At 56.9% G+C, this 15,269-nt stretch overlaps 1 protein-coding gene across 1 annotated transcript; it reads left to right on the top strand.

Moving 5' to 3' along the window:
* The first annotated feature begins 1,124 nt into the window (after positions 1-1,124).
* Positions 1,125-10,026, top strand: TMEM200B (transmembrane protein 200B). The gene is made up of 2 exons (XM_063177578.1): positions 1,125-1,154; positions 8,279-10,026. The coding sequence occupies exon 2, from the start codon at positions 8,302-8,304 to the stop codon at positions 9,574-9,576; it is 1,275 nt and encodes a 424-aa protein (XP_063033648.1). The 5' UTR covers positions 1,125-1,154; positions 8,279-8,301; the 3' UTR covers positions 9,577-10,026.
* The last annotated feature ends 5,243 nt before the right edge of the window (positions 10,027-15,269 follow it).

Below are 15,269 nucleotides of genomic sequence, written 5' to 3'. Positions count from 1 at the left end.
TGGTGAAGGCTTGGATTGGCAGTTTTGGTGTGTCAGGATGTGCCTGTGGTTACAGCTGTGCGATTCTGTTCTGTGCCCTGTGGGGATGTGGGCACAGGGAGGAGGAAACGAGGGTGAGGGATGGGGATGGGGGATGCAGAGGCAGGAATGAGGGTGCTGTGCCATAATCCCTGGGGCTGACAGAGAGATCTGCTGTGTCCTTGGCATGTTCAGAGGAGGGGAAACAAAGCCCTGCACTCTGAGCAGCTCCCTGCCGAGGGTCCTTGCACTATGCCTGTCTGGAGGAGAAAGTGCCTCTGGAACCCGCGTTAGCACCGTCTGGGGGGACTGCAGCAAACACCTCCAGCTGCCAGGATGGACGCGGGATAATGCTTCATCCCAGCTGCTGAAATCCCTGGGAGGAAAGGGGGGAACCACTGCAGCCGCCCCAGTCCCAGTGCAGGCTGGCCTGGCTTGAAGAACTGGGATCTTCTGGTGCACTGCGGGCTGGCGGGCAGGGGGGCTTTGCTGGTGGGGTGAAGGGTCTCTGAGCCCTGAGTATTTCATAGGACCAAAGAATCACGGAATAGTCAGGATGGGAAGGGTCCTTAAAGACCATCCAGTTTCAGCCCTCCCCCCTGGAGCATCCCCGGCGAGCAGGGCCCATCCTGCGGGAGGGCCTGGGGTCCGCCGCGGGGCGAGGGGACCCGGGCGCGGGGCGGAGGAAGGATCGCAGCCCGGCCCCTTCCATCCCCCGCCGCCGCCGGGGGCCAAACCCCATCGATGCCGCACCGCGATCACAACTTTGGCACGGCCGGGAAGCGGCGGCCGCCCCGCGGAGCCCGGCCCGGGAGGGGCACGGGGGGTCCCGTCCCGTCCCGTCCCGTCCCGTCCCGTCCCGTCCCGTCCCCCCCGCCCGCGCCCGCCGCGCTCCGCCCCCCGCGGGGCCGGGGCGGGACCCGGGGCCGGGCGGAACCCGCCGCCCCCCCTGCCCGCGCCCAGACGTCCCGGCGGCGGCGAGCGGGGAGCCGGGGCTGGGATCGCGGCACCGCGCTGCCTCCCGCCGCTCCATGGCCCCGGCCGCGGCGGCGGAGCCCAGCGCCCGCCGCCCCCGGGGCACCGGCACCGGCCCCGGCCCCGGCCCCGGCGGGAGGCGCACGGCTCGGCGGCCGCCGGTGAGTGCGGGGACGGGGGGACCGCGGGGGGGACACGGGGCACCGGCCGTGCACAGCCACATCCACAGACCACGGGGGAACACGGACCACGGCGGGATGCGCGCCGGGCACTGAGCTTCCACAGGCACCCATGGACAGACAGCGGGCACCCACAGGCAGGCACTGAGCACCCCCGGGCACCCATGGACAGACAGCGGGCACCCACAGGCACTGCGTACTGAGCACCCCTGCACACCCATGGACAGACAGCGGGCACCCACAGGCAGGCACTGAGCACCCCTGCACACCCATGGACAGACAGCAGGCACCCACAGGCACCCACAGGCACCCACAGGCACCCATGGACAGCACCAGGCACCCACAGGCACTGCACACTGAGGGGCACCAGGCACCCACAGGCACGGTGTACCCACAGATACAAATCTGCTCCCGCAGACTCCGAGCTCACGCAGACACGCACACAGACACACACCACACATACACACTGGCATGCACAACCAGCTGTGCACAGAATGTGCACGCACACTCCTGTGCAAGCCCACACAGAGGCACACGCATCTTCACACAGCCAAAACCCGGGAGCTGAGCAGAACTGCCCAATGCCAGCAGTTTTTGCAATTCCCGAGGCTCCTGGCAGAGGAGTGGGGTGAGGAGTAGCCCCGCAGATCATCCCCACATAGGGTTTGATGTGGACACTCGAGAGAGAAGTGGGTGGAAATTATCCCAGTAGATCCTGGAGTTTGGGGTCAGGAGGGCCTGTGAGCGCAAGGGGCTGAGCTTCATGGCACAGAGGGGTCAGCGACCGTGCCAGACCCACGTCTCTGTCTCACCTCTTGGTGGGTTTGGATCCTTGCTCAGGAAATCAGCAAGATATGTTTTTTGCAGGGTAAAGAGTAGGAGAGATGGGAGTTAAAAAGCTGGGAGTTAAGAGTGATACCAGCTGGGAATACAGTTGGGAACTTCATTGCTTGCAGGCTGGGTGTGATGTGGGCCTGTGGAGCGGGAGATGGGATCTGTGTGTCTGTACCCCCCTGGATAACTTGGGACATGCCTGGGAGCAGGGGGGCAGCCTCTGGACTGCATCCTTCCATCCCGTCCCCTCCCTCCTTGCTGGCAGGGATTTTTCAAAGAAGCAGCAGGGAAGGTGCCAGATTCAGAGTTTGGTCCTAATTCCTTGGAAATCTCAGCCTATGGATTTTTCTTTTACTCTCCTTCCTTTTCTCTTGCCTGCGAGGATTTGCAAGGTGCTTGCTCACAGCCTGCATCTTCCGATACCCTGCCACCCCACACCACTTCCAGAGGCAGGAATTCTCCCAGGAAGTCCCTCTGAGCCCCTCACTCCTCCCTCTCCTCCAAGTGAGCAAAGAGCTCTCTCCATTTAAATTTAGATGTCTGCATTATCTTGAATTTGGATTTATTAATTATTTGCATCTGGTTCCTATCAAAAAAGTTGGGCAATGCAGATGTCCTGATTTCAGCACTGGCTTGAGGGAGAAACACCAAATGTGTGGATTTTCATTGTCTCTTTAAACAATGGCCTGTCAGACGCAGCTGGGAGTCACAATCCCGCTCCCATTGCAGGGGTCTGACATGTCAGAGTTAAGCAACGTCCAAGTTGCGTGAGCTCCTCACCATGGGTGACTGCGGCTCATTTCCCAGCCATGGAGATTAGTCTAATTAGCAGAGCAAATCTGGGTAAGGCAAGCTCTGATAATTAGTAATCAGTGGGATGTTTCCACACACATTCTTTTGCCTGAGGGTTAGAGAGGCGTTCAGAGCATGGCCCCATTTTTTAGGAGCACGGAGGAGTTTGGGGAACTCAAGGTGAATGGAGCTGGAGCTGGTGGTGGTACTGATGGCTCTGAGTCCTCACATCCCATTTGCCCATCAGGACCCTCTTGCCTGGGGTCAAGCACAGGTGGAAAGCAAAAGGAGAGACCCGTGTGTCCCCGTATCACCCCTGTACCATCTTTCCCTGAATCATATTCCAAGGAACAGTGGTGGCCTTGGTGGCTCCTGACCACTGTCTGGGACGTGTGACCTGATGATGGGGAGCTGGCACGATGCTTCTCCACACCCTGGGCCAGGTGTGGGGGTGATGCCCCTGTTGATAGGTGCTTGGTGGAGGTGGTTTTGTGTTCATCTCTCCTCCATCCCATCCTTCACCTGGGAAAACCGAGGTCTTTGTGCTGCAGAGAGGGGAATACGGGGCACTTCTGACCTTTGGGTTGTCAATCCCGGCATCTTCTGCGCTGCAGCAAAGGTGAAAATCTGTCACAACCCCAGCAAGACTCCCAGTGTAGGACCAGAAGGTGATTCCTGCTGGGAAGGGGATAATCCTTGCCATGCTGTGGTAATTAGTGTTACTGAGTTTATGTGAAAGTTTATGTGAGGGAACTTAATTAATTATGGTTGATTAGTGGGTGTCCCCAGCTAAAGCTGGAGCTGGAGCCACGGATTTTGTCACCGCATTGGGAACACTTGTGTCAGGTTCACACAGGGAGGTTTTATTCCTTGGGAATGAGCCCAGGGGAGGCTCAGGACTGGGAGCTGCCAGTGGATGCTGGGATGGTGACAGGGTTTGCTCCAGCTGGGAAACCCCCAGAAATGTCTGGCAGATTTTTCTCCTGTTCCCTCTCTCTGGAGACCTTTATGTGTAGCCAAGGAGGGGAACTTGAAGTGAACTCAGAGAACCAGGGAAGGAGGAGGCACTTCACAGGTGGGGATATGGGGGCTCAGAGTATCCAGCCTGAGGGATGCCCCGTGCTCTCCCCTGCTGGCCTTGGCCTCGGTCTCCTGCAGGATGGGAGGTGGGCTGGGGAAGGAGCTGGTGCCTGGCTTCTGCTCCTGTGGTCGCCTCCTGCCCCGTGCCGGGGGCGGCGGTGGAGGTTGGGCTGAAAAGAAGTTATTTTTAAGCAACACATCTCAGTGCAGACTGTCATTCCCATTCTCCATACCTTCCCTGTGGGTGGGAGAGCCGGGGGGGCTCCAGCAGCGCGACTCAGCCTCATTCCCAGAAGGTCTTGTCTGCCTGGGTCCCCTTTCCTTGTGGGGAGGGATTTGGGGAGCTCAGCCACCACGGGCTTGGAGGTCATAGGCTCCCCAGGACTTGGATGAGGCAGAGGGGTCTGGGCTGTGCTTGCTGGTTTGGGGTCTCACCCGTTACTGTAGCCTTTAGACACACTGCAGGTTTTGCTGGCTGATATAGCAGTGAATTGCAAAACCAGTTTATTCCCAAAATCAGGAGAGCATCCTTAAAGTCACAGTACTTTAGGAAAAGAAAAAGAAAGCGGAGGTATTTTCTGTTTGTTGGGCATTTCTTGGGTTTTCATTACAGCAAGGGCTGCTCCTGTGCCAGCTGCCAGGGTGATGCCCTGCACAGGACCCACAGGATCCTGCATCCAGGGTGGGATCCTGGGTGCTGAATGGGATTGTGCCCTGCAGCCTGGCATGGGGCATGGCAGCCATGGGAACACTCTCCCCAGGGAGATGCTGGATTCCCTTCTGTGTGGTGGATGCTGTCTTGCAGTGAAGCCCTTTCCAGGTGTGGGCCAAGGAAAAGAAAAAGCTCCTGGAAGGATAACTGGCAAGAGGGATAAACCTGCGAGGAGAAGGACCTCAGAGCTGCCTGCACTTGGCCCTTTTCCATATGGCATTTTTGCATCTCCAGCCCATCACTGAGCTGGGTGGCACCTCCTGTGGCACAGGACTGGAGAGGCACTTCCAGACGCTGTTACAGCCTCTCTTCCCTCATCCAGAGGGAGATTTGGTGGCCATTTATGCTTTTTGATAGCCTTTGATGCTGGAAATTCAAGCTGGCAGTGTGGTCATGGTAGGGGCAGAGCATCCCAGGGACACCCAGGGGAATTGAGGATCTGCCTGCAGGAGGGACCTCTCCCAAATTCGGCTTTACCACCACCCAGCTCTGCTGCTGTCAGATGCGTTGGGATTTAGTGTCAAATTTTAGGAGAATCAATCTGCGAAGGCGGCCAGAGAGGATTGAGGTGGGAGGGTGGAGCCAGCAATGTGCCTTCGTGATGGGAGGGATTAGAGAAATATTTGGGTTTATTTTAATGTCAAGCTTATTGTGGGGATTGGGAGCTTAACCTGGCAGCAGAGCAGTGCTCATCCCGCTCCAGAACGACATTTCCAGTTCCACACTGTCATTCCTTCCCACCGGGAATGGAAACCTCAGAGCTCATCCTGGTGAGCCACAAATGCCTCGGGGCTGGCCAGGCATGCCGAGGAGCAGTGAGCCCCTGCCTGTGCCCAGCCTGGTGGGGCTGTCCCAGCCCCGTGCTGCGCTCCGGCCGTGTCTGGCGCCGCTGCTCCAGCGTGGGATCCATCCATCCGCGGCACTGCCGGGCGCAGGAGGGAATGGCAGCGCTGGCTTTTGTATTTTTTTAATTTATTTTTTCTAAAAGGGTTATATAACCTTGGGGATTCTATTAATAAAAATAATGGTTTTGAACTCTGGGAGCAGCCAGCCCCAGCAATGAGCAGGGAATTGCTCCCAAGTTCAGAACACGGCAGTGGGCACATAAGGGACAGGCACTCTGGGCAGGAGTGGTGGCCGGGGCTGCAGAGGGGATTCCCCACCTGCAACCAGATCGGTGGCATCTGCCTGTCCCCCCTGCCAGCACCTCTGTCCCTGTGCCCAGGGAAGAGGAGAGGAGGTGGGAAGGGGATTGTTTCAGCCTCAGGGAAGAGGAGAGGAGGTGGGAGGGGGATTGTTTCAGCCTCGGTGTGGTCTGGACCCTGTGAATGTGGGGTGGGTGGGCGCCCCTCATCTTCCTGTACCCCTTCCCAAGCAGCCTGAGATGAATTCCAGACTGTATCCAGAGCTAAAGTGTGGCAAGAGCAGCCTGGTGCAGCCCCGGTGAACATCACCTAGACCCGAAGCATTGTCCTGAATAGGATCCAGGGGATGCGTGGTCCTCACAGGCAGGATTTGGGAGGTGCTCTTGGTCCTCACAGGCAGGACCCCAGCAAAGCTTGTTGTCCCCATGGGAGGCTCTCTGTACCCACAGGTGGGACATCGGGGATGCTCCTGGTCCCTGTGGAACTGGTCTGGATTCCACATGGAGAGGGGGCGGTGCTAGAGAGGTTAGAGGAATTGGAGTTAAAGAGGAATGGCTGAGGCTCCAGAATAAAACAGGAGTGTTTTATAAAGCAGGAGTGTGTTCAGTGTGAGTTTGGGGTCATGAGCTGTGGGGGTCATGTTCCCCCCAGTCAGAGTCCAAGAGCTTTCTCTTGCAATGTAGAGGGTTATTCTCTTCTTAATCTCTAAGTAGCCAGCAAGGCATTTAAACGGTTTGCTATAAAAATTAAGAGAGTTTGAAGCTAAGATGGCAATTAGAGAAAATTGAGACATAACCTTAGTCAGGGCATTTGGAGGCAAAAAGCCCACAGTCTTTGGGATGTGTTTAAGTGTCCAGTAGATTCCCTTTAATACCAAAATATTTAAAGCCTCATTTTTTAGGATGAACATTACCTTGGGTTTATTATGTTTCTCCTTTTGCCATGTGGGATTATCAACTTATTTTTCAGAAAGCTTTAACACCCCACTCAGCAGTGGCCTGGGGTTTGGTCTGGTTTGTTTGGAACTTTATTTTTTTTCCCTTTAAATCTACCTTACTCGAGTTGTCAGTTTGACAGCCTTGTGCCAGGAACAAGCTGTCATCCTGGATCTCATATTTTTAATTCCTTCCCTCTGATGCTAATAACACCTTAAGATGATTAACTGGGAAAAAAGTAGTATTTTTCTGATGTTTGGGTGCTGGTCACTGGCTCTCAGTACTTCATTCATCTTGAGGAGTGAAATTGGAGTGGTCATCCCTCTTCTCTTCTCCTGCAGGCTCTCCTTGGGTTTGGTTTCTGGATTTGATTTGCTCAATATCCATGATTGTGTTGTCCAAATGCTTTTCTTGACAGTTTAAGATGCAGTGGGGTGACAAGTCCCCTCCCACAGCATCCCTTGGCTGGGGGCCACCCTGTAGCTCTCCCTACTCACATCCCCTTTGGGGTATTCCTTTGGGAATGGCCTGGGCAGCATTTCCATGCTGGCAGTGCCAGGAGACGCAGGCGGGTGCGCGGACACCCCGTCCCGCCCCAGCCCCACTGCCAGCCACGGCTGGGCACACGGCACCACGCTGTGAGGACACGGATTCCTGTCAGCGTCAGCTTATTTATAGTTTTTTAAAGATGTTTTTGGTCTGGGACTTGTTCAAGGCCTGTTTTAGCTTCCCAGGGTTCCACTTATCCCAAGCACAATCGTGCCAGCCCAGCTGATGCTTCCTGCCAGGCTGGTCACCTGCTGTGTTGGGCTGCAGCTTCCACACCTTTTTGCTCATATAGGAAATAAAGTTCTGGATGAAATGATGTACCATGCACTGTAAATCCCTAGATGTGGAGTTTTATGTTAGTGTGTGTGAGGGTAGGACCCTGGGGATGCACTGAGCAGGTCAGAGGAAGTAGGAGACAGCAGAAAATTGGGAAAAACAGCTCTTTTAGCTTAAATTCTCCATGAATTTTTGGGTCCTGCTGTCTGATGAGTCGCTTGATGTTGGTTTAGGTTTTTAGGTCCTGCTTGGATCCTCACTCACAGTGCTCTGGGTGATGTGGCTGTGTCAGACCTTTCATTTGAGTTTCCAGGTGCCTCAGTTTCCCCAGCAGATGAATAAATAGCCCCTTCCCTCACTGCTGTTGTGGCAGACTGGGAGTGGCACCTTCTGCAGGTGTCGCAGGGCTGGGGTGACCTAGGACAGGTCCCTTCGACTGCGATGGCAGCGATGGCTCCGTGCGGGGTGTGGCACAGCAGGGTCCCAGCTGTCCTGCGCAGCTCAGGGGTTCAGAGGGATGAGTTTGGGGGCTTTGGGAGCGTGGTTGGAAGGGGTGCCTCAGCCCTTCACTCCTCAATGGGGAGAGAGAAGTGACTTGAGGAAAGAGGGGAGCTGGGCAGAGCGAAGCTGCTTATCCATGCCTAGTGTGACCTATGGGCTTGGTGTCCTTGTGCTCCTGGCATCCCAATGCTCCCAGTGTCCCTGTGGTGCCCGTGCTCCAGCATCCCGGGCACAGGGACCCCCAATGATGCCTGCTCACCTTTTTCTCCTCCCATCGTGCAGGAATTGTGGCTGCGCCGGAGACGATGACTGCAGGGAGCGCCGAATCCAACGGGCCCATGCGGGACGCGGAGCACAGAGGGCCCAAGGTGCCGGTGCCCCCCGTGCCCCCGCGGCGCCGGGGCCGCCTGCGGCGCCAGCCCCCGACGGAGCCCCCGCTGAAGGGGCAGCTCCGCATGCGCTCACCCGCGGGCGCCTTCGTCATGGTGGGCATCTCGGTGGTCCTGGTGGGCATGACCATTGCCGTGGTGGGCTACTGGCCTCACCGGGTACACGGGGGCACCGAGGCCAGCGTGGGGAACACCAGCGTGGTGGGGGACATGAGGAGGGAGGTGGTGGCTGGGCGCCACGTGCCCCACAGTGAGAAGCTGAAGCTGATCGGCCCTGTCATCATGGGCATCGGGCTCTTCATCTTCATCTGCGCCAACACGATGCTGTACGAGAACAGGGACATGGAGACCCGGCAGCTGATGCAGAAGGGGCTCTACAGCCTGGCAGTGGGGCTGCCCGGGGGGACCAGCCCCGAGGATGGGCACTGCCAGCACAGGGACAGCCAGCCCTTCCCCAAGGCCAACGCTGAGTGCGTGGAGGGCTGTTACCAGGTGGACCTGTCCTGTCAGCCCTGCCCCAGCCCTGGCAGCAAGTGGTCTGACTGCTACGGCCCCAACCGGCTCCAGGCCATGGCCGAGTTCCTGCAGCACCCGGCAGCTTCACCCGCGGCCTCTCTCCGCAGCCTCCGCTCCACCGAGGCCAACCTGAGCCTCCCGCGCGGCGCCGGAGCCGAGTCCCTCCTGTCTTCGGCCGTGGGGGCCCTGACACTGCCCATCATCAAACTCAACAACTGCCTCCTGGACGGGGCAGCACGGGGGGCTGGCGGGAGGGCACAGAGGGGCCCTGCTGAGCATCCTCCCAAAACATCGCAGCTCTCCATCGGTGGCAGCACCGCGCCCTGCGGCCGCGACGCTGACGGTGGTGGTGGCCACGTTGTCGTCAGCATGGGTGACGGCTGTCCTGGCATGGAGCCGCTGGTGGAGCTGAGCCCTGACGTGCACCTCCACACCCCGGGACACTCCAAATCCCTGGACCTTGGCCGGCCGGGGGTGCTGCTGGTGGCCCCCATCAAGGACCGTAAGAACCGGAGCTGGCCCCGGCTGGACCACGTCAGCCTCGTGGGCTACGCCAAACTGGAGAGCAGTGGCGAGTCCTCGGACCAGCTGCTGGAGCCCAGCGAGTGCCCAGGCCAGGGCCAGCCCCTGCCCAGCTCCTGGGTGGTGGGCATGGAGCAGGGCACACGGGTCTGATGTCCCCAGCACCTTTGGGCACTGTAACATCCCAGTCCCTCATCCTGGCCTGCAGCACCCACCAGTGACCCCAAAACCCCACATGCAAGAGGGGTTTTGGGGGTGGCATTTTTAAGCCAATGCCAAGAGGAAGGTCCTGACCGTCTGCTCCTGGATGAGGACTCGCCTAGGTGGGATGTCCTTCCGGGTGGATGCCCTTGGCCTTACAAGACCTTCTCCTGGTGGCTTTTCCAGAGGAGTCCTCACTTTGAGACCCCACACAAATTGTGGGATAGGGACATGGGGGCAGGTGAAGCCCCACCAGCCCCCACAGCACTTTATCTCAGTAGGTTTGGGGTGGGGAGATGCTTTGGGGGGTGATGTCCCCTTGTCCAGCCTCAACCCACCAGAACATTTGCTTGGCCGGAGCACGTAGGCCCAACAGGGCTATTAAATATTACCTGGATGCCATGTGGTCCTGCCTTGCCTCCTCCTCTTGCCTGTGGGAAGCTTGGGAGGGGCAGCGCCTGTGGCCGTCTGTCCAGAGGGTCTGTGAGACCTTGTGCCCCCACCCAGACTCCACCAGAGAAGGGATGCTCCATAACCAGCTGCTCAACATTCAGAGGATGAGGTGATAAGTGCAGGGTTTGGGATTTTTATGGAGACAAGGGATGTAAAAGGTGCCCAAGGAACTGCAGGCAGTGAGCAAGGTGCTGCTGCCCACCTGGGGTGCAGCAATTCTGAGAGCCTCTCAGTGGATCTGGGTTTGTTTGTGCTGGGTTTTGGTGGGATGGAGGATGCAGGTGGTGGGAGGAAGGACATGAAGGGGCAGAGAGCTGGGGGAGTGTCAGTGCTGGTTTTGCCAGAGTGTGTTCTGTTATTTGGTGCCTGTTGGGTGCAGAGCAGGAGCTCTATGGGATGAGGCCAGAGAGGCAGCCTCAGCACGGGGGTGGATTCCTGGAGAAAAGGGAGCTGGGGCTTCATCCCATCCCTTCTTACTCCCTCCAGCTCTCTTGGGCAGGAGGAGCCCCGGGATGCCAGGGCATGTGGAAGGATGGATTGGAGTGATGTGGAAGGACTGGGACAGCTCTAACTCTCCAGCAACTCGGGAGGCTTCAAAATGGCTGTGGCAGCCTAGATGGGATCTTTGCCTTTTGCCTTCCCAAAACCAGGGCCTCTTGGGATGACTGAAATCTCTTTTATCTGTATGAAATGTTTGGGGGGGGGGTTATTCCTGTCCCTGCTTCTCCCTCTCGGGTCTGAAGTGAACACAGAGTGTCAGACCTTGCAAACTTTGGGAGCAACATCCCTCTCCAGATCAAAACATCCCAGTAAAATCATTTGGAAATTGCTTTTTCTACCCCAGCTCCCTCATCTCCCAAAAAGCAGCCCCCCACAATGCTTTGATGGGGGTGGTTCTGCTTTACATGGAAAAGCTGTCTCTGTTTGCAGTGCCAGCCCTCCCAGAGAGCTTGGGTACAACTTCCCCTGTGCAGGGACCAGAGATGGGACCCACAGCTGCAGTCTGGGCCCAGCTGCATCCCAGAGGATTCTCTGGGAGTGATACCAGCCCAAGCTCAGCTATTTATTTGGCTGCTTAATCTCAACATTATTTAGGCTCTGATTCAAGGCAATAAACAGCAACGAGAAAAAGTCACCATTGGGGTCTGCCTTGGAGGAGCATCACAGAGGAAGTGCCAGAGGGTTGTTTTTGTCCGAAAATAACTTTTTACTTGGGCTTAGCCATCTGCAGCCAGAGCTAATGCTGGGCCCTGGGCCATGCTTTGGGAACTGGCAGCAAGAAATTGGAGCCCAAAATGCCACAAGGAGCCGCGTGAGAAGCTACTGGGGGTGTTTGTTTTAATTTTTCCCCTTCATTTTCTGGCTGAGGCTCAGTCTAACTGTTGGAAATGGCTGGACCACAGGGCAGCCTGCATGGACCATGTCCCTGCACCAGCATCATCCTCCTGCCCCATCCTCCTCCTGCCCCATCCTCCTTCCCAGCTCAGCAGCATCCTCCAGGGGAGGCATTTCTGAGTAACACAGGGATCGTTTCAAAATGCAAAGCAGTTTGGTCAATCAGTCTGGCAGGGTGAGAAACCTTGTGCCTTCTCCAGGGAAGGGCAACATCTGTGCATCCCTCACCTTCAGCTCCGTCCATGGACACAGTTCCCAGAGTATTTGTGGGATATTAGCAGTGCTGGTTTCAGTGGATGGATGCCATGTGTGCTGTCCTCACAGTGTTCTGGGAGTGACCTGGGCAGGGTGAGGTTAGAAACCGAAAGTAAAAGTAAAAATGTACACCCTGGATGGATCCCTCCATTGACTGTTTGGCTGCAGGGTTGTGAAGTGGAACAACCCTGGAAGCCCCAGAGATGCCACACTGCACAGCCTGTGAAGGGCAGTGCTTGGAGGCACCTTCTGTCCTGCTCAGGAACAGGCTGGACACGCTATGGACTAAATATCCAGCTGTTGTCAGCCCCCAGGGTATCCCACCCCAGGAGGTGCCACTGCAGGAGGAGATTCCTACCAACAGGAGGGGAATTTCATTGTAAACACCAGCAAAGAAAACTGGGGGATTGTTCCCAACACCAGCATGTCCAGGCTGATGAGGACTGACCCTGGGGGTCTCTTGGACCAGAGGATGGAGGCTGGAGAGACCAAGGGAAATTGCAGTTATCCCCCAGCACCAAGAGACCTCTCTGCTGGTGCGTGGCTACAGGACAGCTTAGTTTGGGCCAAAATTTGATAAAATGGGGAAAACAGATTGAGGGAACCACTACCACAGTGCCAGTGAGTCTCCAGATTTGCTGGTGGGGATACTTGTGTCCCCAGGGAGCACAACAGCCACAGCTGGGGACAGTCACTCCCTGATACTGCTCAGCTGTTGGCTGGTTCAGTTCTTTCTCTTCCTCCTCCTCCTCCTCCTCTTCCCGCAGTGGGGGCGGTCACAGCCATGAATCTGCTTGGCCCGAGTGCCCTTGTTAAGATTTAAGGTCTGTGGGAAGGCGAGGGCTGGGCTCGCAGCACACACTTGCAGTGCAGCCAGCAGTGAGTGATGCTGCCATCAATCTCCTGCCGGGGTGTGGGGCGGTGACGCGCAGGGGACGGTGTGACCTGTGCTGGGTGAGCGTGGCTTCTGCCCTGTGATGGGTGCAGCTGTGCTCCCCTTTTGGCAGGGGACTGATTTCTATTTTAAAAAAGGGCAAGAGGGTGATACAAAATGCCTCTCTGCATTAGTGAGCCAGCACTGAGCCAAAGGCACCCATCCTATTGCTTCCCAGTACCCAGGGGAGCTGGAATGGGGCTGGAGCTGGGCTGGGGTTGAGAGCAGTGGCTTAATTATTTTAAAATTTTTTTTCCTGTGGGTTTGGGGGTGTCCTGTACAGATTCTCTGGCACCCAAGGCTCTGCACATTAATCCTACTGTAGAAATGGGCTGAGCAATGTGGGATGGATTGCCCTGGGGCTGGTCCTGGGTCAAAAGCCAAAGTTCCCTCAGTGTTGTCAACATCTGTGTGATGTGCCCGAACAGTTGAGCGCTGGCATGGGGCTGGAGCCCAAACCTCTGAGGCTTTGGCTTGGAGCCCATCAGGGATCACTGCCCGTGCTGGTGGCAAAAAGCAAAAGATGCCCATGAATCTGCAGGAGTCTGTGCTGGTGCTTCTTTGGGTGGTTGGGACGGAGCAGGGATGAATCCAAGGCCATTGACCCACCTGCTGCAGGACCTGAGGTGATTCCCCACCTGGTTTTGGCTATTCTTCTATGCCTCAGTTTCCCCAGCGATGGAGCGCAGAGCTGAGCTCAGCATGTCCAACCTGGCCCATTGCCAACATAATCCCTCCCTTTCAATCCTGTTTATCTCAGGCCCTGGTGGAAGGGATGGAGTCACCTGCTGCTGCCTGGCTCCCACAGCAATTCCCCCTGGAGCCCTGAGAGCAGCCCTGATCCTCCAGGAACACGACTGGAGGAGCAGCCTGAAAAGTGCCTGGGCTGGAACAAGCTGGTGACTTAATGGGAACTCTCTCCTCCTGATGTGACACTGCTTCTCCAGGTTGAGTTCTGGGGTGGAGACATGAGGAAGGACCAGGGATGGGTGATGAAGGAAAGCCGCTTTTGTGGCTCCTTCCCAAAGGATGGGATCTCCAAGGCAGTCATTGCCTTTGGTGTGGGATCTGGGGCTGGGGTGGGTCTGCCAGGAGCTGCTGCCTCCTGCACGGCTGGGACGAGGGGTGGAGGTTTCATTTATTTGCATCTGGATTGCCATGGTATTTTTTTTCCCTAGCTTGTAGCCAGGCAAAATGCCACAGGCAACATGAGCACACCCCCTCCTGCTCTGGCTGAGGTGGGTAAAGGCACCCTGGGTTTGGGACACTCACCCAGAGCAGCTTTGGGGAGCTGTAAGGAAAAGCCTTTCCGGTCTCCTGGGATGGCCCCAGACTGCTGAGCATCGAGGTGGGTGTTTGCTGTCCCTGCACTTGTACCCTGGGGAAATAAGCTGAGGACACTTTTCCCCTGGGCATTTTGGATGGGGTTCCAGTGTCACCTGTGCTGGAGTGTCCCTTCACTAGTGATGGCAACGCTCCTGCCCAGCAAAGCACAATGGTTGGGGTGGATGGGCAATACGGGACCATATCCCTGGTGCCACTGACGTCCCTGCAGTGTCCAGGACAGGGATGTGCCAGAAGCCCCGTTGGAACCATCAGGCCCAGGTCCCTCCCTGTGGGAGTCCCAAGGCTGATGATGGTGTTTCTGCCAGGACACACTGGTGTAGTCCAGCACAATCCCATATTGTTGTTGGAGCTGGTAGCTGTGGGACAGACTGGGCCCCACAGGAGCTTGACAGAGCTTGGAGCTGGTCCCCAGGTGATGCTTAACAGGGCCAAAAGTGGGAGCAGGTGATGATGTCTTGGCCATTGAGCAGGGGCTGACATCCCAAAGTGCAGCTAAGCAAAGCCATTTCTTGGTGGGTTGTCTGCAGATGTGATGCTTTTGGGGCTGTGGTCCATCCCCAGCCATGGCCCCTCAGACCAGTGCATTGTCTGGAGGTGCTGGGATGTCCCCAGCTCCCTGGAACAGGGCTGTGTGCAGCCTGACCCTGCTGGGCTGGGCAGGGCAGGAGCTGGGGGAGAGCGGGGCCTGGCTCTGCACAGAGCTGTGAGTGGGCCATGCTGACTCTTACAGGAAAGCAGCTCCAGGGCTGGCAGGTTCCAGCTCTCCAGGGTCAGCTCCTTGGTAATTCTGGCGTCATAGGACACTGAGATTTAGTACTTGGAAGCAAACTGTCCAGGATCAGGGTGGAAACTATGCTGGCTGTGTCTGAGGCAATGGGAATTCACAGCTTTTAGCAGGACATGCCACGTGCCACCCTTCTCTTTCTGCCTGTTAGGGAAACCGAGGCACCACAGCCAGGCCTGGGCTGCCCCTGCACCCAGGGAAGCTCTTCCCAGCCAACTTCCAGTCTCCAACTGCCCTAACTGGGCCATCTGGCTCTTGTTCTCTGTCAGGCCTGCAGCCAAGATGCCCTGTCAGCTTTTTGTGCCTTATTTCTGTCCCTCCTAAAGCTGCTGCAGCCAGAAAAAAAAAATCAGATAGAACCAAAATATCGATGGATTTGACATTTCCCCCCACTCTAGCTGAGTCACACTTACTTAGGGTTGGGCAGTAGCTGCTGAGCACAGACCTCACCTGGTCTCACCACAAATTTCACAGCTC

The sequence above is a fragment of the Melospiza melodia genome, chromosome 27, assembly GCF_035770615.1.
Source record: "Melospiza melodia melodia isolate bMelMel2 chromosome 27, bMelMel2.pri, whole genome shotgun sequence".
NCBI lineage: Eukaryota > Metazoa > Chordata > Aves > Passeriformes > Passerellidae > Melospiza > Melospiza melodia.
Note: the sequence above shows the minus strand (reverse complement) of the source record. Positions and strands in the feature narration are given on the sequence as shown.